The 20,417-nt window shown below is 43.2% G+C and overlaps 1 protein-coding gene across 6 annotated transcripts in view; it reads left to right on the forward strand.

Annotated features, from left to right (window-relative positions):
• The window catches only part of PLEKHA8 (pleckstrin homology domain containing A8), a 58,148-nt gene extending 50,913 nt beyond the window's left edge, over positions 1-7,235 (forward strand). For 5 of the 6 annotated variants that reach the window (XM_025464509.3, XM_025464507.3, XM_025464508.3 and 2 more), the window contains exon 14: positions 1,316-7,235. In XM_025464509.3, the coding sequence (XP_025320294.1) occupies positions 1,316-1,513 (198 nt within the window). In that variant the 3' untranslated portion in view covers positions 1,514-7,235. The remainder of the gene's footprint in view (positions 1-1,315) is intronic. The other variant, XM_035698347.2, reaches the window with a different exon arrangement.
• The last annotated feature ends 13,182 nt before the right edge of the window (positions 7,236-20,417 follow it).

Here is a 20,417-nt window from a genome sequence, read left to right on the forward strand (position 1 = left end):
ATGTCTTTGTTCTTTTCCAGAGTGATGCTTTGGCTTCTATAGAACACTAGGTTAATAATAATTTTCTCTCAGAATTTTGAAAGTATTTCTCTGTTGTCCTTCAGCTTCCGCTGTTATTACTGTAGAATCCAATGACATTCCAGTTCCTGTTCCATTGTATATAAACTGTCCCTTACCCCCCTACTAGATGCTTCTAGGATCTTTATCCCACATCCTAAAATTTCATGATATTCTCCTTTTAGTCTTTATCATTTATTATGCTGAGTACTGGGTAGATCTTTAAATCCAAAGACTTACATCCTTCAGTTCTCTGGGATTTTCTAACATTTTTTAGATAATTGCCTTCCCTTCATTCTCTGCTTTCCTGTGTACTTCTACCATTATTTGAGTATTTGGTATGTGTCAGAAAGTGGGCTAAACATGTGCTACATATTGCATTAATCTTTCAAATAAGGAAAATGGTACCAGTCCTACAGATGAGGAAATGGAGGTTCTAGGAGGTTAAGCACCTTGCTTAAGTTTCTCAAGCTAATATGTGAAAGATTTAGATTCGAGCCCAGGTCTCCTTCACCCAAGCCATGCTTTAACCATTGCATGATAATTCCAGTTACTATCCAATTACCAAAAGGGGGTGGCTTAATTCTCAAAGACTTTTAAAGAACAGGGAAGCTCAAGAAAGAGTGTAATTAATTCAAGATTCCAGAATCTCCAGAGCTATCAGCAGAGCCAATCCAGTAGATACCAGATAGCAGAGTCACTCCTAAGTTCAGATCTTGGCCCTGACACTCATGATCTATATAATGTTCACCTGTAAAATAGGGATATAAACTGTATCAAGGTGCAGAGGAAATATTACCATGTCGGGGGAAAGAGGGCTAGGCAGAGAAACCTACATGGGATGGGACAGAAATGAGTGAGGTGCCCTGGAAGGCTGGCCAGGTGGGAGCAAATAGAGTAGTAGGAAGATGTGTGCAGATGGATTCTGAGGATTCAAAAGGCATAGTCTGGATCACACTGTGAATGAGAAGGGAGCTCTTCTCAAACTCTTTCCTCTCGGCACCCCCTGATTTGTTGGTATCATTCATCCTCAAGATGGCTCAAGTACATACAGCCATTTTACAGCCTTAAAATTTGTTGTTCTGGTGTTTGAAATGTAATTTCAGAGTTTATGGATCGGAAGGGTATGTTCCTGCTTTTTTTTTACTCTCGCTCTCCTAATCTGTGTGTATGTGTGCATGTATGCACTCATGTGTAAGAGTAAAGCGTGCATCAGCAAGGGACGTGATACAGATTCTCACGAACAGTTCTTTTGCAGTTAGCTCTGAGGGCAGCTCCATCCTATGAAGATTTTGTCGCCGCATTAACCATAAAGGAAGGCGACCACCAGAAAGCAGCTTTCAGTGTTGGAATGCAGAGGGACCTCAGCCTTTACCTCCCTGCCATGGAAAAGCAGCTGGCGATACTGGACACTTTATACGAGGTCCACGGACTGGAGTCTGATGAGGTGGTATGACGTCTGCAGCACTGCGCCGCCTCCTAACTTCAGGGAATAAAGTCTGCTAAAGTGTTTTGTTGCCCTGCTTAATTTCCAGCAGCAGCTTCAACCTTCTCCAATTCCTTACTTGAGGGGATGGAGAGATGGAGGCAAAGCCTAGTGCTTTTATATATAATTTTTAAAAATGCATATGTCTTTTGTGTGTTTAAAAACCAAGGTGCTATATATTCAGTTCAAAGGGCCTCCTGGAAACCAAATCGTAGCTGTTATATTAGAATTGAACAGCAAGTTATAAGAGCAGATTTAACAAATGAATTTGTTGGTATTGTGTTTTGTTTTTACCTTTTAGTTTTAATGGGCCTCCCAAACCCAAACTGAAAATGAGCAAATTCTGTATCAAGGACTATAACACATTGCCAGTGTTTCACTCAACTTAGACTAAAAATTTGGGGTAGGCTAAGTTCCTTTGTGGAAGCTATTAAAATGTAGAGTCTGGTATTCCTAGACATTCAGAGAAACCTCTTCTCCATGGCTCTGTAGGCAAGAAGATTCTGTGTGGTCCAAGTGTTTGGGGCATTGATGTGAGCGTGTCATTGTGGAAGGAGGAAGACACAAGGAGTGCCATCCCTGTTTATGTGGGGGGGGAGACAGTGGCTCTGAACATATGAGTGGTGTGCCCTGATCAGAGCTGGAGGACAGTATGGCAGAGACGCAACATGTGATCTGAGATGACCCCTATCTAGTGCCCACACTTTACAAGCATGCTTTCCCATGAACCATCTGAATTGGACATAACAGTGAAACTGTGACATCCAGGGTTTTTTATCCATTTCAAAAGTAAGGTTGAGAGCTTGAGGGATTTGCTCACAGTCACACAGCTTCTAATTAGAGGAAGCAGGTCATTTCAAAGTGTGATCTGGACCACCTCTCCAGCAAAATCACATGGAGTGCTTCAAAAAGCAAATTCCTAGGCCTTACCCTGACCTGAGAACCTGCATAGTAGGGGTGGGACTTAGGAATCTGCATTTGAATAAACTTTCCAGGTGATTCTTCTGCACCCAGGGTTGAAGAACCATGAAATTAAATTCTAGTTTACAGGACTCCTCATCTTCTGCATGAACTAAATGATATATCCTTTTTTCTCAAAGAGGAAGAGGCTTTCACTGAAATAAAATAGTTGAAGGGAGAGCAAGAAGTGGAGCAAATGTACTCAGTTTTCTTGATTGCACTGGCCTCAGCACCCAGCCAGCAGGCTTTGGCATTGCAATCAGGGACCTTGCTTCTCAATGTGCTGTCTGATCAATCTTGGTGTAAGCGCCAGTAGTGCAGAGCCAGCCAAATACAGCTGCTTATCAATCTCAAAAGCTTGGGAACTGTGTCAGAATTTAAAGGTGGGATTTACACTTGCATAAAGCAACACTGGGTAGGCATTCTCCTAAAAAGTGTGTGATGCCAGGAGTCTTCAGTAGGCCAAGCTGCCAAAAGTGGGCATGGGCGGGAAGTCGTGGTGGCTTCTCCACTAGAGGCTGCTGCTTTCCAGTAGCTAGAAGAGACATTCCAAGGTAGTGCCTCAGAGTAGAAGGTGAGTTCCTTAAAAGGACACAGGTGATTGCTACCTGAGCAGCCCTGCAGATGATACTTTTCCTAGGGCAAAGAGAACCCTCTTGAGGCAGGGGTTGATGTAGAGAGGAGTTTTGATTTTGTCTTTTGTTTTGTCCTTAAACAAAATGGTGTTTATTTAGCTCAGGTTAATGAAACAGGTGCCCCACTCATTAAAGACTTCTGGAAAATGCTTAAACTTAGAAAAACAAGTGTTTTAAGGCGGGAGGAAAAGGTGCTAAAATGATATTGATTCATTTGTATTTTAGCACTTGCTGTTGGCAGCTACCGAGGTGGGTGTGTCATCCTCTCCCACTCCCTCGAGTCATCAGTGTGGATCTCCTCTGTCTAGTGTGAATATGATGGCAGAGCTAGAGGATAATTCAGACTTGCTGCCCTTGACATAGCCTACTAAAAGGGAAAAAGAGAAAAAATTAAAAACAGCCAGTCTTTGCTTGAACCCTGAATGAAGACACTGTAGGCGTGGTGCTGCTGGAAGGGGCTGCTCCTGGGAGACTATAAGTATCTGTTCTGAGCAACTGCTGCTGCCCCATCACTTCAGGTGAACTCATGTGTTCTCCTGGAGAAGGGGTGGGCGCATTGAAAACAACTCAGATTTGCCACCGAGGCTCTGGATACATACAGAAAGAAAGCTACTCAGCATGGCCCTTTCACATTTATATAGGTACTGCCTTGGTTTCTATAACTCAGTTTTCTAGGAAAGAAGAGTTGGATATGATCCAGGGTCCTTGGGAACCTAGATCAGGTTAGCTTGAATAACTTGAAGAGGTTATATTTTGTACTCTCCCTCCCCCCTTTTGCCACCCCTGTAGAGAGGGGGTAAGGTTTTTGGTAGGTACTTTCCTCACTGGAGCATGTGAAGTGTGCCTGATAAGTATAAAGCTTGGAGGGCCCTAAACAAAAGCTTGTATTAGGTGATACACTAGGTGATAAATTGAACTTGGCCTGAAGTATGGCGTAGCCAGGGCTTCATCCTGGATCTACAGAGTTTGCTTTTAGTTCAGGTACTAATCTGCAGGTATCATCCTAGATGGGAACAAAGAGAGAGGATAGTTAAGACCTTTCCTCGGTAGCTCTCCAAGATTTCTTTGATATCTCAGCTTTCTTTTCCCCAGAGACCGAGATGAGATGAAAGCATGTTATGCTTGTTAACAGAGAAATCGCCCTGCTCTCATTGCTCAAAACATTTTTAGGAGTCCTTTTTTAGAGTAACCTTTAGAGAGATCCTGAAGAAGAAAGTAAGTTGTCTTCTAGGTATTAGTAGAAGCTACTAAGTAATATTTGGATGATCCCTGACAAAAATGCTTGCAAACACATAATTTTATCACTTGTGCTCTTCTCCAGGAGAAGCCATGCTTAGGAGGGATTGATGTATATTTGTCCAACGAAACAAAATCCTTTCAGAGATGGGAATTTTTTTTTGTCCTTTGAAAGTAAATTTGATTTATTTTAGTTAATCCTGGTGACATAAGTTGGAGGGATACCTTTTGGGGGCAAAACCAACCAATGACTATGAGGTAGAGCTGATTCTCTTGTCAACTCTCGATTCAGCTCTGCAGGGTGTTCTAGAAGCAGGGCTCTCAGGATGTCAAACACCTCAGTCCCCAGGGAATTGAGAATTGACTTTGAAAGGCAGTGTTCATTAGGATGTGTAAGTAGCGGCTTGAGGCACCTTATCATCACTATTTGCATGTCATTCCCAACAAAAAGTTTCCTCCAATGTCAGTTTGCACGCTAAGGGATATCCGAACTCCAGAACTCAGCCTTACTGCTTTCCTCTCCTTTTTTTTCTTACAAGAGATTGCCAGCAGAGCCCCCTCAGAGCACCAAATCCATCCCCCATTTTAGCCCTTCTGCCCCATTCCTCAGCGACATCCTCTAATGCATATGTGGAGCCCAGGGTGAGGTGTCCAGTCAGTGGGGATTCTCTTCCCCTCTTGGACTTCAGGAGCTTCTTTAAAGAACCTCCGTTCCCATTTGCTGTAGCTGTAAAGCAGGTGACCACCGTGTGCGGAAAGTAACCTATCAGACAAACACTGCTGGGAAAGTTTGCGAGCTTCTCTTTTTTATTATTATTCGCACACATGTATGTATCCAAAGTTAATGCTTTCATCTTTATATTTTCGGAACAGTGCTTTTAATCAAGAAAAATATATGGTAGGAGCCAATAAATAAAGTATACTTTTCTTTATTAAATTAGAAGTAAAGGAGTTGAAGTAAGAGGCATCGTATTAAGGAGACTTAATCTGATTATGAAAGTCCTATCTATGAAGAAACCTCATTTAAGGCAGTAGAAGGAGTCAGAAGGTCATGAGCAATATAAGATGATGTGAGGCAACTTTCTGAAAGAAAACTATTTTCATGGTTTTTTTTTTTTTTTTTTTTTCTATTTAAACTACTACATCCCATGAGGACTTGGTTACTTTGTGGTGCATTTCTGAGTCATTGATTAAAATCCGTTCCTTCTGGTCTTCATCCCAGCTTTTATAGCTTTTCAGCTTCCCTGTTCTGAGGTTCTGTGGTTTTTTTTTTTTTTTTTTTAAGGTAAACAATCAATCTTTTTTATATTTTTAGATTTAGAATTTGTAAGTAAAGTCTATTTTAAGCCATTGTTGTGTTAGCTGAGCTTCTGTGATTGGTCCTAGAGGGCCTGACTGCAGATGCTCTTGGTCATCTGGTACAGCCTGTACACCAGCATCAGCGTGTGCAGTAAACCTGTGTCCCTGTGAAGTGCATATAGAGGGCTTTATTTAGAAATAATGTTCTGCTTTTGGATGTCCCTTTGTAACCTGCAGTTGCTTACTCAGGGCTTCATAATAATGACATTAAAAAAATTACTCAGTAGCTGTCTAATGGTATTTTAAGACTGTTTATCAATTACAAGGTTGTTAGGGATCCATTCAACAGTTCCACAAACATACTGTTCATCAGACCTTCTCTGTAAACGCTCCTGGTTTCCATCCCGTCGCAGCCAGTCGTCCTGTGTACAGAGGCCGTTTGCATGATTTCTCGTTGCGCTGCTGCACTAAGGCACTCCAGGGCATGATTAAATGATCGGTGGCGGTACAGCTGACGCATGCATTGATCTTTCTCCTCCACTGTTTTTATATAGCCTTTTATTAAAAGGGGGGGGGGGGAAACATACCACTACTCAGTAATGCAAAAGTTTGTGAGATTTCTTTTGGTTACCCTTTTTAATCACTTCTCTTGCAGAGTGAACAGATGTTTTCGGCTAAGCTATGTAAGATGACAAGAAAGAGACCCTGCTTGTTTTAAGCACCATTCTTTCTATTACATATATTTTACAGCGTGGTCAGTATTTCTTCCCTGTACTTTATAAACAGCAGCCACCCTGGGATGGTTGGCACCCCTTGCAAAACTGATGAGGTCACAGGCTCCTGTGTATGTGTCTCTTCATAGGTGTGTGTGGAGTCAGTGATGACAGGGTGATCTAGGAGTATTCTATTGCTTCCCAGAGGCTAATGAGCCAGTGTCATGGCACATTTGATGTCTGAGTCCCCAGTGTCATGACAGCTTTACTAGAATGTCAGTAAACAGCCCAACTACCTCATGTGAAATTGGCTGTGGACAATCTGTGTCAGATGAGACATGTATTTAAGGTTGACTTAATCTGGTTAGTAGATTGGACAAAACAATGTCTTTATAAAGAAGAAAAACATTAGACCAGATGCCAAAGGCTACAATGTACATAGTTTTCCTCGGATTAATTTTGTAAGTCAGTGTTGAATTCCAGCCCCAGTTATCCTGAGTGTTTGCGGTCTCATAGATCTGTGCACTTTGAGTACCTGTCACATACAGTCTTGTGTTAACTGTCTTTGTCCTAAAGCATTTTGAATGAACAGCATAATGTCAGTAGAACGCAAATGTCAAGTAGTTTGTTGATTTATTAATTTTAATGGGCCTTTCCTTAGTATAAATGTGTTGGAGCCATTGGGGACCAACCAATGAATGAGAATTTTCATGTTTAGTTTTCATGTAAAACTCTGTCCAAGTTCTTACTCTATCTTGTGGGGAGGGTTTTACTTTTTTTTGCAAAAATGTTTGAAAACATCTGTCAGATTTTATATTCGTTAGTTATAATAAACTTATTTTTAAAGTATTTTATCAAGTGCTTCTCTTAAAGATGTTTGTGTGCATTTCTGCTTAATTGAATATGCCAATAAGAAGTATCATTTATGGAACACATACTCTTTGGCAGGCATCATTTTAAGCCCTTTACAAATATTAACACATTTAATCATCCTACTCGCTCTGTGAGGCCAGTACTGTCGTTATCCTCAAATTGCAGATGAGAACACTGAGGTGGAAAAAAAAGAACACTGAGGTGCAGACTGAGGAAGCTCCTTGCCTAAGATCCCACAGCTGTTAGGGAGGAGAGTCAGGCTACCAACTCAGGCAGCCTAGCTCCAAAATCTATATAAAACTGGCTAAAACCAGGATGCCTGGGTAGTTCAGTCAGTTAAGTGTCCAGCTCTTGGTTTTGGCCCAGGTCATGATCTCAGGGTCGGGGATCAAGCTCCATGTCAGGCTCCACTCTCAGCAGAGACTCTGCTTGGATATTATCTCCTTTGCCCCTTCCCCCACTTGTGTGTGTGCTCAACTCTCTAACTCAAATCTTTAAAAAAAAAAAAAAAAACTGGTTAAAACCTAAACAAAAATTAATTTTGCAGCACCAAAAGACCTATGTAATGGCATTGCGCTGGATGTTCCTAGCACTCTAGAAAGAAGACTATTTCCTTTCATGGCAGCTGTGTTCCTTGGGCCAGTTTAATTCTGTTTTCAGAGAAACCACAAATGCAGAAGAGAAGGATGAGTTTGCTATGTATAATATTTGAATGGCTTTGTGATTAATAAGCTTATGTTCAGTAGTCAATACTTTTTTGCCTAAATCACTTGATACCAAAGTAGGGTTGAACCTGTTGGGTTTTCTCCCTCTTATACTTGTTGGTGGATGTTGAGGTACCTGCAGAGAGAGAGAGAGAGATCTGTGTGGCTGGTGTTGGGATGCTGCCCTATCCACAGAAGTTTCCCACGCATTGCCCACACGGGGCCTCCTCTCCAGCCACCTCTTTAAATACATGAGTTGAGCCAATTAGAATGGGAGGAAGCAGGATTGAACCAAGAGAAGAAAGTGAAGAAGTGCAGTGTGGTAGATGCTTGAGTGCAAGGAGTCGTGGAATCGCCATGTTGAGCCACATGCAAGAGAAAACTAGTCCCACTGAAGAACTGTGTTGTCACCAAGGCACCCACCAGCTTTCTCTGAAGGCCAGCTTTCCCCTTCCTACTTCAGGTTTCAGGAGGCCTACTTTCCTGCCCTGAGATTCCTGTACCTCTGTTGGAGAAACCTGTACCTTTACAACAACATTTTTGTTTATACTGCCTCTGTTGGGCTTCTGTCGGTTGAAACAATCACTGTGACAGGCATGTGTGTCTTTGTTCCACACCGAATATGGGCAGATCTTCAAGAAAAAGCGACGTAACGCTGGAGAACCACCACCACTGTCCTCCTTGCTGTAGAAAATGGGCGTGCCCATCGCTACCTGCAGTCTGTATGCGCTCTGCTTGTTCTAAGTTACAGGTACATCCTCCACAGAACCCTAGGAGCTTTTTTGTAATGGCTTTGTTCTTATAAGTCTCAAACGTCCAAACTGCCAGAGACGGCTGCATGAGGACCAGCTGTCAGTCTCCTGCCTTCACCATACCTACCAGCACCAGGGACTCAGATAGGAGTTGTGTGAAGAGTCGGGTTTTGTCCCTCAGCTCCACTTTTTGCAGTGCTTGGGAGGCATGAAAAGATAATCTTCCTGGAGGATGAACCAAGGTGTGTTCAAAAAGAGAACATGTTTGAATATCTGTCCTGAGTTCCAGTGGGTAGGAGAGTAGAGCAGCCTCGTGATCATGAGGGACCAGCTAAAGTGAGGCTATGTCTGCTGCTCGCTATTCCAGAATCTGAATATTGGTAACATTTTCTGTCTGTTCTATTATTCTATGATAACATGAGTTCTGCTGGAGTAAAAATCTAGAAAATCTGCTGAGTGGCCATGATGGAGAAACCAAAAGAGCAATTAGGAATGGCACCATCCTAGAGTTCGTGTTTTTATTTGTTCTTACATTCATATGCATCATTTAGATGTCCGAGATCTTTTATACAAGCACACATCACGTGTGTATATGCATCTTCACACACACACACACACATACACACACACATCCTAACATTCATCATCACCATCCTCCTTTCCTGAGGCACAAAATGGAGATGCTGCCGTTGGATCAGGGCTGGTTCAGGTTCATAGAGAACTGTTGAGTGTTGATAGTCCAACATCGGTACTGCGAACACAAACCACGTTTGGGTGGTTTGCTATGCAATCACATCTCCTTTTTCAGAGAACAGAGTTGTCACATCTTTGCTCACATTGAGTGTGTGACCAATTTCGGGGTTTTTTTTGTTTGTTTGGTTTTTTGCTTTGGCTTGACAGTCTAAGTTGTTGGAAAAGTTTTTAGAGGTTTTGAAAATCAAATCTTGCTTCAGGGTTTTACGTGAGATCACTGAACAGCCACTGTCACCTTTGCCCTGACTGTGATGTGTCACTGACCAAACCTTCCCCTGGGTTTTGTGAATCACTGGGGCACATGGGGTGACTTTCTGCCTGCTTCCTCCTGATTTGGACCTGACTCTATTCCCTTTCCTGCAAACATGCTAACTTCATTCATCTCCTTCAGGAGCCTCCTTGCAGACAGTCCTTAAATTACACTTGAGGTGCAGGTCACTCACCTGGGCCATGGTCTTGAGCTCCCACCAGACCCGTGAGCCTCCTGAACTTCCACCCTTTGATGGCCTACCTACCTCTGAAAGCCCAGGTCCAAACTTGTTTGCCACTTACACTTTGCCATTTAAGTCAATGATGGCACCATCATGGCAGGCTCTCAGGCAGGAAATTCAGAGACACCCTGAGCTCCTGCCTCACGTCCACTATCTCCACCCAGTTGGTTACAACGGCCTGTCTCAGCCTCTGCACTCCAGTAACCACGGCCTTGACCTCCAAATTCGGTGATCTTTCAGCCTGTCTGCCCCTGCCTTCCAAATCTGAAAACCCTTTACGACGCCATGCCATGGTTCAGGTTCCTTCACAGACTTGGAATGCCTTTCCACTGGCCCCTTCCCCAAAGCCCAGACTGAACCTCTCCTTAAAAACTGTCCCACATCATAAATCTCAGCCATCAGTTTCACCTCAACGCCTCCTGCATTTCTAAATACCACATAAATTACAACTGAGGGGTGGGAAGCATGATACTAGGGGAATTAGACCCAATTCTTTGGTGTCTGTTTTGTTTATTGGTTGTAGCTCCTTCCTCACTAAGTCATGAACTTCACCTTGTCCAAGTCAGGGCGCCAGCACCTGCCAGTGGCTTCTTGCCCTTGGGAGGATCCCAAAACTCTCTTAGAGATTGGGCATTACATCACACAGTACTCCCCTGGTTCTTTCAAATGAGTTCCATTATCCAGCTAGATAAAAATAATTGAAGCAAAACCATGTACTTCTCTTCTTTCCTGCTTCCTTTGCTACTCAAGAAATACTCTGATCACTCAGCATATAAATAATTTGTGGTTTTTATATTTTGCCTTTGTTAATGCAGATATAAAATGTCTTTTAAATGGTGCTTATGTGTATCAAATTATGGACAATTAGAAGGTAAAGTCCAGCTCATAGTTTTCAGCTGTTTGAGTGTTTAAATAAATCACAAAAAGGGCTTAAAAAACAAGCAAATAAAAACGCTGATGTTTAAGCCTCTCCTGATCACTTAAATCAGTCTCTGGAATGCAGCCTGCCACTTGCATTATTAAAATCTCCCTGATGATTCTGATATGTACCCCAGATTGAGAACCCAGAGTTACTGGTTTAGACATTTAAAATTGTACCTTGGGGGCAGCCTCGGTGGCACATCGGTTTAGCGCCGCCTGCAGCCCAGGGTGTGATCCTGGAGACCCAGGATCGAGTCCCGCATCGGGCTCCTTGCATGGAGTCTGCTTCTCCCTCTGCCTGTGTCTCTGCCTGTGTCTCTCTCTATGTGTCTCTCATGAATAAATAAAATCTTTAAAAAATAAAAATAAAATAAAATAAAATAAAATAGTACCTTGGGGGTGCCTGGCTGGCTCACTTGGTAGGGCATGTGACTCTTAGAGTTGTGAGTTCAAACCCTACATTGGGCATGGGGCCTAGATAAAAAAAAAAATTTAAGTCTACTTATTTTAGAGATTGAAAATGCACCAGAACGGGAAGGGGGGGTTGGAGAGAGGGAATCTGGAGCAGACTCCCTGCTGAGCATGACCCTGAGATCATGACTTGAGCTGAAATAAAGAGTCAGATGCTTAACCCAACTAAGCCACCCAGGCACCCCTAAAGTTTTTTTTTAATTTTTAAAAAATAAAATTGTGCTTTGGGTGGTTGGTTTTTTGTTTTTGTTTTGTTTTTGGGTTTTTTTTAGGATAAATAGGGCCACATCACAGAAACTCCATCCCCCAAAACCTGACAAAATGATCTACCAAAATAAATACAAATTATAAAGGTTAAAAATATTCATTAGCAATGAAGCAAGGGAAGGAGCCCAATCTTGTCAATAAGCCCTAAACTTCAAAAGATGACCATCAAAGAAAACAGATTTTCTGGCAAAAATGAAAAGAACTCCTAATCCTGCCACCCCATTGAGGGAATTTGCAAAATCCAGAATTCTCATTAAAATCTCAGGTTTTAGAAAAAACTGATTAGAACGTTGGGTCAACCAGCAATTGCACTGCTGGGTATTTACCCCAAAGATACAGATGTAGTGAAACGCTGGGACACCTGCACCCTAATGTTCATAGCAACAATGTCCACAATAGCCAAACTGTTGAAGGAGCCTCAGTGTCCTTTGACAGATGAATGAATAAAGAAGATGTGGTCTCTATATACAGTGGAATATTACTCAGCCACCAGAAGAGACGAATACCCACCATTTGCTTCAACGTGGATGGAACTGGAGGGTATTATGCTGAGTGAAGTTAAGTCAATCGGAGAAGGACAGTCATCATATGGTTTCACTCATATGTGGAATATAAGAAATAGTGAAAGGAATTATGAGGGAAAGGATGGAAACTGGGAAAAATTAGACAAACCATGAGAGACTCCGTTAACTGGGAAACAGGGTTGTGGAAGGGGAGGTAGGCAGGGGGTTGAGGTAGCTGGGTGATGGGCACTGAGGAGGGCACTTGATGGGATGAGCACAGGGTGTTTTACTACATGTTGGTAAATTCAATAAAAACAAATGTAAAAAAAAAAAGTTGGGTCAAGATGAGTAGACATCTCTTCTTTGAGTGGGGCTGGTGTGTGTGTGTGTGTCTTGGAAGAGGAGGAAGAGGAGGGTGTTGCTAGAGAGAGATGGGTGGAACAAGAGACCGGAACAACCAGCCCATCTGTGAATTAAAATGAAAATACCACATCCCAAAGGTCTCCTTCCCCGTAATATAGTAGATATGTCTCCTCTCCATTTGGAATTCACCCTGGTGCAGGACTTGATACAACTATCAGAAGACAGAGCAGAGTCCAATCCCTCCAACAAAAATGTGTATACACAGCTCCTCCTTTCTCCCACATGCAGACAGACAGGTTGGTTTGGCTGGTACACACTGGTAGGCTGTGCTGGTCATTAAAATATCAAAATCCTTGCATACCCGAAGGTAAATGATCACTAGCTGAGGTGTGGCACACTGCTCTGGCCACCTCAGTCCCTCTCACAAGAAACCCCCCCCAATTCCAGACCACCTCACAATCTGACAATGATTGGTGGTCCAACTCAGAGACTTCGGGCTCCTGCCCCAGAGCTGTGGCTAACCTCCATTCTGCTTATTCAGTGTGTCAGCTGGTTATTAAGTACTTTGATATCAGTCATGCCAGAAAGTGCACAGAACAGAAGCCCACGGAAGAAAAGAAATAATTGTCAGATAAGATGGGAAGCATGCCAAGGGAAATACACCAACAATATATCAAAGCAAACAAATGGTCTGAAGGGAGCTGCCACCTTACATGTGAGCAAATTTAAATAAAATGACCCGGTGACTACATAAATACACAGCCAGCAAAAGGAGGGCATGGGGACCAGATGAAACCAACTGGGAAGAAAAGCTAACCTAAAGAACAAAAGCTCCTATAGGTATATTGTGTTCTCAAAAGAACATGAATTCAATAAGACGAGTGCTGACATATGAGCTGATTAAACAACAGAATGAAATAAAAAGGCAGATTGCAGAGCTAAGAAAACAACTTGGCCAGAATAACACTATTCTAGAACAAATAAGTGAATTAGAAATAGCGAGAAACATGTTGAAAATGGGATACAAAGAAGAAAAGGCTTGAGAGGGCTGCAAAGACCAAAGTAATTCTTGAGAGGATAATTGTAGGAAGACAAAGCTACGCTAGCATATATATGCATAATTGGTGACCTTTTCTTGGTGAAAAAAGAACTGAAAGATTTAATACAGGAAAGTTCTCCTGAAATGAAGGAATGAATATTCAGACTGAAAACAAGTCTTATATTCTAGGAAATCTGATAGAAAGCACTGGACACCAAAACATAACCTGATGGAGTTAATGAACTTCAAGAATGAAAAAAAATGAAGCAGAGAAAGCAAATCATCAAAGGGTCTTAAACTTCATTACCACAAGATGGTAGAAGGTAGCAGTGCCAGGAGGTAATAGATAAATGTCTCCAAAAAAAATTTTTTTAAAGATTTTATTTATTTATTCATGAGAGACACACAGAGAGAGGCAGAGACACAGGCAGAGGGAGAAGCAGGCTCCCCGCAGGGAGCTCAATGCAGGACTGGATCCCAGGACCCTGGGATCACGACCTGAGCTGAAGGCACATGCTCAACCAGAGTCACCCAGGCGTCTCTCTCCAAAATTCTAAGTAGGAAAAAGAGTGACTGAGGATATGATTGCCAGCCACGTGGTCAAATACAATGTCAAGTACTCCCGCAAGCAAGAGCTCAGGGAATACAACACCTGCCAGCCCTTCTTAAGGAAACCTTTTGATAGGAGAGTCTAACCAAATAGCTCAATAATGGAGAAGCTTGTAGCAAAAGGGCTGGTGGTGAGCACTGAATTTGTATAAAAAACTAAACTGGCGGGATCCCTGGGTGGTGCAGCGGTTTGGCGCCTGCCTTTGGCCCAGGGCGCGATCCTGGAGACCCGGGATCGAATCCCACGTCGGGCTCCCGGTGCATGGAGCCTGCTTCTCCCTCTGCCTATGTCTCTGCCTCTCTCTCTCTGTATGACTATCATAAATAAAAAAACAAAAAATAAAAAAAAAGTTTAGTAATTGCTTCACTTTGGTTTCTTGTCTTAAATGCAAACAAATTAGCCAAGCGCTATTTTTTTAAATAAATGTAATTTGAAATAAATATAAATAAAAATGAGCATATATCTATGTTTATAAAAAGATCCTGTATCCTTTTATTTCTGTGTAAGAAAAGTCAGAAATGATATCCAACTAAAGTTAATGATGGTTGTTGTTAGATGGGTATTGATTTTGTTTTACTCTATTTTTTGTACTTCATTATATTGCTTGATTTTTAAAAAGATTTTATTTATTTATTCATTAGACATAGAGAGAGAAAGAGAGAGAGGCAGAGAACACAGGCAGAGGGAGAAGCAGGCTCCATGTAGAGAGCCTGATGTGGGACTCGATCCCGGGTCTCTAGGATCACGCCCTGGGCCGAAGGCAGGTGCTAAACCCCCGAGCCACCCAGGGATCCCTATATTGCTTGATTTTTATTTGAGAACCATGCTTTTTATTTTAAAATGGGGGGGCTATTTTTAAAACAAGATTAAAAAGCACTGTACAGTGTAGGTGGACACCTGGTATATGCTGCTCCTTGTAATGACATTTGCTTTGTAACTCCTAGCAAGATACTTTAAGTTTTTAACTTAATGTCACCACGCTTCCTTTTTTTGCACTGGTTATTTTTCACCCATGAGCCACTATCCCTTTAGGCACACAAAGATATTACTCATCTAAAACTCTCATTTTATGCAACTCATAAGTGTTGTATTATTTTGGGACTAGCCGGAAAAACCAACCACCAGGGGATCCCTGGGTGGCTCAGCGGTTTGGCACCTGCCTTCGGCCCAGGGCCTGATCCTGGAGACCCGGGATCGAGTTCCACGTCAGGCTCCCTGCACGGGGCCTGCTTCTCCCTCTGCCTGTGTCTCTGCCTCTCTCTCTCTCTTTCTCTCTCTCTCATGAATAAATAAATAAAATCTTAAAAAAAAAAACAAAAAACTACCACCAGTATGATACCTAGTGACCTGCCCAGTACATGTGAAACAAATGAGAAGATGAGAAAAGAGACCATTTGGAGCGGCTGACAGTAAATCTCACAAGAGGAAGCCAGAAAGACTCAGCAACATAGGAATTTTGCACATGCATTGGCTGCAGTCCACCGGAGGAGCTGAGAGCTTTCTATCTTTATGCCTCTGAGAGTTTGGAAATAAAATGTCAACCCCTTCCCCACCCGAGTGAAATTGCTGGGCAGTAGAGCTGTGCCAGGCCAAGAGAGGTGCCATGCTGGCACCCTGACCTCGGCCCTCCAGCCCTGGGAGAAATAAACGCCTGTTGTTGAAGGCGCTGGCTGTGGCATTTTGGTATAGCAGCCCGAGCTGATGAAGACAGTCCTTTTTCTCTCGGGCTGCAAACTGGGATGGCCTGAGAATGACTCATGTGCAGCCTGCCCTCGAGGCTGCCACGAGGTCGGCCCTGGGAGGGGATGAGGGCAACGGCGCGAGCTGAGAGATGGCAGCAGCACCGAGGGGCGAGAGCAAGAGCAAGGGAGAGTGTGGGGTGCTGGATCAGACCATGCCTGGGGCCAGCTCCACGAATAATACCTCCCCCTTTACTTAGATCTAATTGGAATTAGGCTGCTGTCCCTTGTGACTGAAAGAAGCTTGAGACACTTTTAAATAAATCCAAGACATCCGCCTTGGGCCAGGTTATCGTGTTTCTCTCTTGAGGCTTTCCTCCTCCATGAGAATCTACGAACACGTTCTTTTGTGGTTAATAGAAGAAAATTGAGCAACGGGCCCAAACGGGAGCCACTTGGGGGTCTGATAAGCCAGAATGATTTGGTCCGGTGGGCTGAGGCTTCTGGGGCTTTGGTTTCTGTTAGCCTTTCCCTCCTCCCCAACTAACAAGGATAACCATGTGTTTTTAGGTGGTACCCAGCGCTGTGCCAAGAGCGTCAGAGAGCGTATCTCATGTGACCCTCAGAACAACCAGGGAGGGGATCCCTGGGTGGCCCAGTGGTTTAGCGCCTGCCTTCGGCCCAGGGCGTGATCCTGGGGTCCCGGGATCGAGTCCCACATCGGGCTCCCTGCATGGGGCCTGCTTCTCCTTCTGCCTGTGTCTCTGCCTCTGTGTGTGTGTGTGTGTGTGTGTGTGTGTGTGTGTGTGTGTCTAATGAATAAATACCTAAGAATCTTAAAAAAAAAAAAAAAAAAAAAAAACGAACAACCAGGGAGTTTATGCTTCATTACCACCGTTAGCATATGATGAACCGAGACTTGGAAATGTCGCTCTGATTGCCCAGGTAGCATGTGTGTGCAAGGTGGGACAGAGACTTGAGGCCACACAGGCTGGCACCGGAGCCCACCTCTTCCTGCCCCACGTGTGATGTGGCCACACCTGGGGCCACCTCCCAGCCCCGCCGCACCCCACCTGTGCGGCTCTCAGCATGCTCCTTCCCTTCCTCCAGCTTCACTTTCTCCCCTGCAAACCGCGACAAGGAGATTGGCCTCCCGGCTCAGAAGATCCTTGCGAGGACTGAATGAGGCAGCGCGTGAAGTCACTTAGCAAGGTGCCTGGACAGGGACGCGCTCGGTGGTGTTTTCATCGTGGGCCACGTTCCAGGCTCCTCAACACGTGGTGGGTGCGCACCCTCTGTACGGTCCTTCTGCACCCTTTTCACCCTCCTGGGTGTCAGGGTGGAAGCTGCACTGGGCTTGCAATGGACAGATCTGGACTCGGGGCGTGCCCTTGCAATTTGCAGTCTGGGTCACCTTGAGCAAATCATTTAACGTCCTGAGTCCTTGTTTCCTCATCTGTAAGGCTGAGATGGTGTTGTGTTGAGCATTGTGTGAGGTGAACACGCTTCTAGCGCGCAGCTCTGTGCTGGCACGAGGCGAGTACTGGTTAAGAGGTGACGGGGGAGTGGTTAGGAAGGTACTGGTTTCGGACAGGTAGGTAATCCCTTCTCAGCTCACGCCAACCGCACCTACACCCCAACGAAGTTACATTCTGGGGAGGGACATCTGTAGACTGTTCATAAATGCCAGCCCTTATATTACACTTCAGGCTTTTTCTTTTAAGTTCCTTGTTATTTGATTTACTCTTACTCACGATTGGCAGGAGAGGAAGTTTCTAGTAAAATAAAATTATTTAAGATTTTTGCATTTTAGAAAATAAGGTAGTTAATCAGATACCAAAGCTGCCCTCTCTAATACAGCTTCTTGCCGGTCCCCACATTGTAGAACCGACTTCTATCAGCAAAAGTGTTTCTACAAGCGGGCGAGAAACAGAACACTATAAACAAATGAATACCCATGGTGGTGTAAGCATTGTGATAGGTGCCTTGCAGACACAGAAATAACTCAGTTCCACTTCCTGCTCTCCGGGAACTTGTAATCTAGGAATGGAGATAAGGTGTGTTCTCGAATAGCTGTGCCATAAAACAATGTAATACACGCTCTACAAGAAGTATAAACAGCGTGTGACTGGCTCATTAGTAGAGCATGCGACTCTTGATCGAGGGGTTGTGAGTTCAAGCCCCATGTTGGGCATAGAGCCTACAAAAAAAAAAAAAAAAAAAAGCATAAATAAAATGCTTTAGGAGTCCAGAGCAAGCAATACATCCTTTTAGATGAGGGCATAAGACAAAGGCTTCCTAGAGAGGGTGATGGTGATGTTGGGGAATAGGAATGGTGTGCCAGTAAGCATTCTTTTGGTTGCAAGTGATTGGAGACCCAACAAACACTATCAGCCAGCTCACCTCACTGACACTTGTAGAACATTATATCTGTTTGCAGAACACACATTCTTTGCAAGTACACATGGAACATCCACCAAGTTAAGCCATATGCTGGACCATAAACAATTTAAAATCACTGATGTGAAGAAAGATTCTGGGAAGATGGGTGTGGTGGTATTGTAATCTTTCAGTCTCTGAACTACCCCATAAGAACAGACCAACTAGGAACGCCTGGGTGGCTCAGTGGTTGAGTGTCTGCCTTTGGCTCAGGTCGTGATCCCTAGGGTCCTGGGATTGAGTCCCGGGGCGGGCTCCCTGCAGGGAGCCTGCTTCTCCCTCTGCCTCTCTGTGTCTCTCATGAATAAATAAATAAAAATCTTAAAAAAAAAAAAACAGGCCAACTAACAGAAAAAACAAAAGTTCATGAACAGCCACAAAACTAGGTATATTCATTCCCTAGGGCAATAGCAATTTACCACAAACATGGTGACTTAAACGACAATCATTTATTCTCTCTGTTCTGGAGGCTAGACATCCAAACTCAAGGTGTTAGGTGGACCATGTTCCCTCCCAAGGCTCTAGAGAATGATCATTCTTTATTTCTTGCTGGCTTCTAATGGTTGTCAGCAATCCTTGGTGTGCCTTGGCTTGTGGCAGTGTAACTCCAATGTCTGCCTCTATCTTCACATGGCTGTCTTTTTACTGTGCCTCCAAATCCCTCTCCTTAGAAGAATACCAATCATTGGATTTAGGGCCCATCCTAATTATCTATGACCTCATCTTAACTTGCTTATATATCTGCAAAGACTCTTTGCAAATGAGATCACATTCACAGGTGCCAGGAATTAGAATTAAACTCTGTCTTTTGGAGAGACACAATTCAACCTATAACACTAGGTGGCATTATACCTAAGAATAAAGTAAGGAAAGCTTTCCTGTCAAGATCAGGAACAAGGTAAGGATGTTTGCTCTCAGCACGACACTTCTATTCATTATTGAAGTTGAGCTCATAGCAATCCAGTAAGGCAAAAAGAAAAAAAAAAGTATACTGATTGAAAAGGAAGAAATAAAATTGTTTCTCTGCAAATGATATATGTAGAAACTCTAACGGCTCTACAGAGACTAGTAGAATTAATAGTCAAACAGGATGTTTGTAGGACACAAGATCAGTATAGAAAAATAAATTGTATTTCTACATACTAGCAAAAAACAGAAAATGAAATTTAAAAAATAATGCCACTTAAAATATTTTAAAACCTGTAAGATAATCAGGAATAAATTTAATAAAATACGTACCAAACCTCCACACTGAAAACTATAAAACATATCTATGACCTAAAATTAATTTTTAAAGATATGCCATATTCCTAGGTTAGAACATCTGATAGCAATAGGATATCTCTGATATATTGATTGGTTGTTTTTTTCGCTCCACCAAGGAATTCTCCTACACCAGCTGGGTGTCCTGCAATTCAACTCCATTCAATTTTGCTACTATCTATGCAGAGAAAGCATCAGATTCCACCAGTGAAGGGCTCAGTCCTGCAAGATTTCCACCACCACCCCACTCCACCCCCGCCTTCAGATGCCATTCACAGCTCCAGGTTGCTATCTGCCCGGCTGTAGCTCAGAGGTTCCCATAACCTCCTTCCTGAGTTTGATTCGTTTGCTAAGGTGATTCACAGAACTCAGAGAAACATCTACTTACATTGAACAGATTATCATAAAAGGATATAACTTGGGAACAGCCAGATAGAGGTGCTGCATAGGGCAAGGTACAGGGGAAAGTACAAGGAGCTTCCATGTCCTCTCTAAGTGCACCTTCTCCCAGCACTTCCATGTGTTCAATGCAAAAGCTCCCTGAACCCCATCCTTTTGGGTCTTTTATGGAGGCTTCATTACTGATTAAGTCATTGGCCATTGGTGATTGAACTCCATCTCCAGTCCCTCTTGCCTCTCTGGAGTTCAGGATGGGGACTAAATGTTCCAGCCCTCTAATCACAGGGTTGGCTCCCTGGCAATCAGCCCCTGTCCTTAAATGCTTTCCAAAAGTCATCTCATTAACATAAAATCAGGTGTGGTTAAAAGGGGTTTGTCATTAATATTAAAATGCCCTTATTACTCTGACAATTTAGGAAGCTCCATGGACTTTATTATCTCTGTGCCAGAAACAGAAGACCAAATATAAATTTATTATAAATCGTATCACAATTTATAATAATA

Source organism: Canis lupus, chromosome 14 (assembly GCF_003254725.2).
Source record: "Canis lupus dingo isolate Sandy chromosome 14, ASM325472v2, whole genome shotgun sequence".
In the NCBI taxonomy this organism is placed as follows: Eukaryota; Metazoa; Chordata; class Mammalia; order Carnivora; family Canidae; genus Canis; species Canis lupus.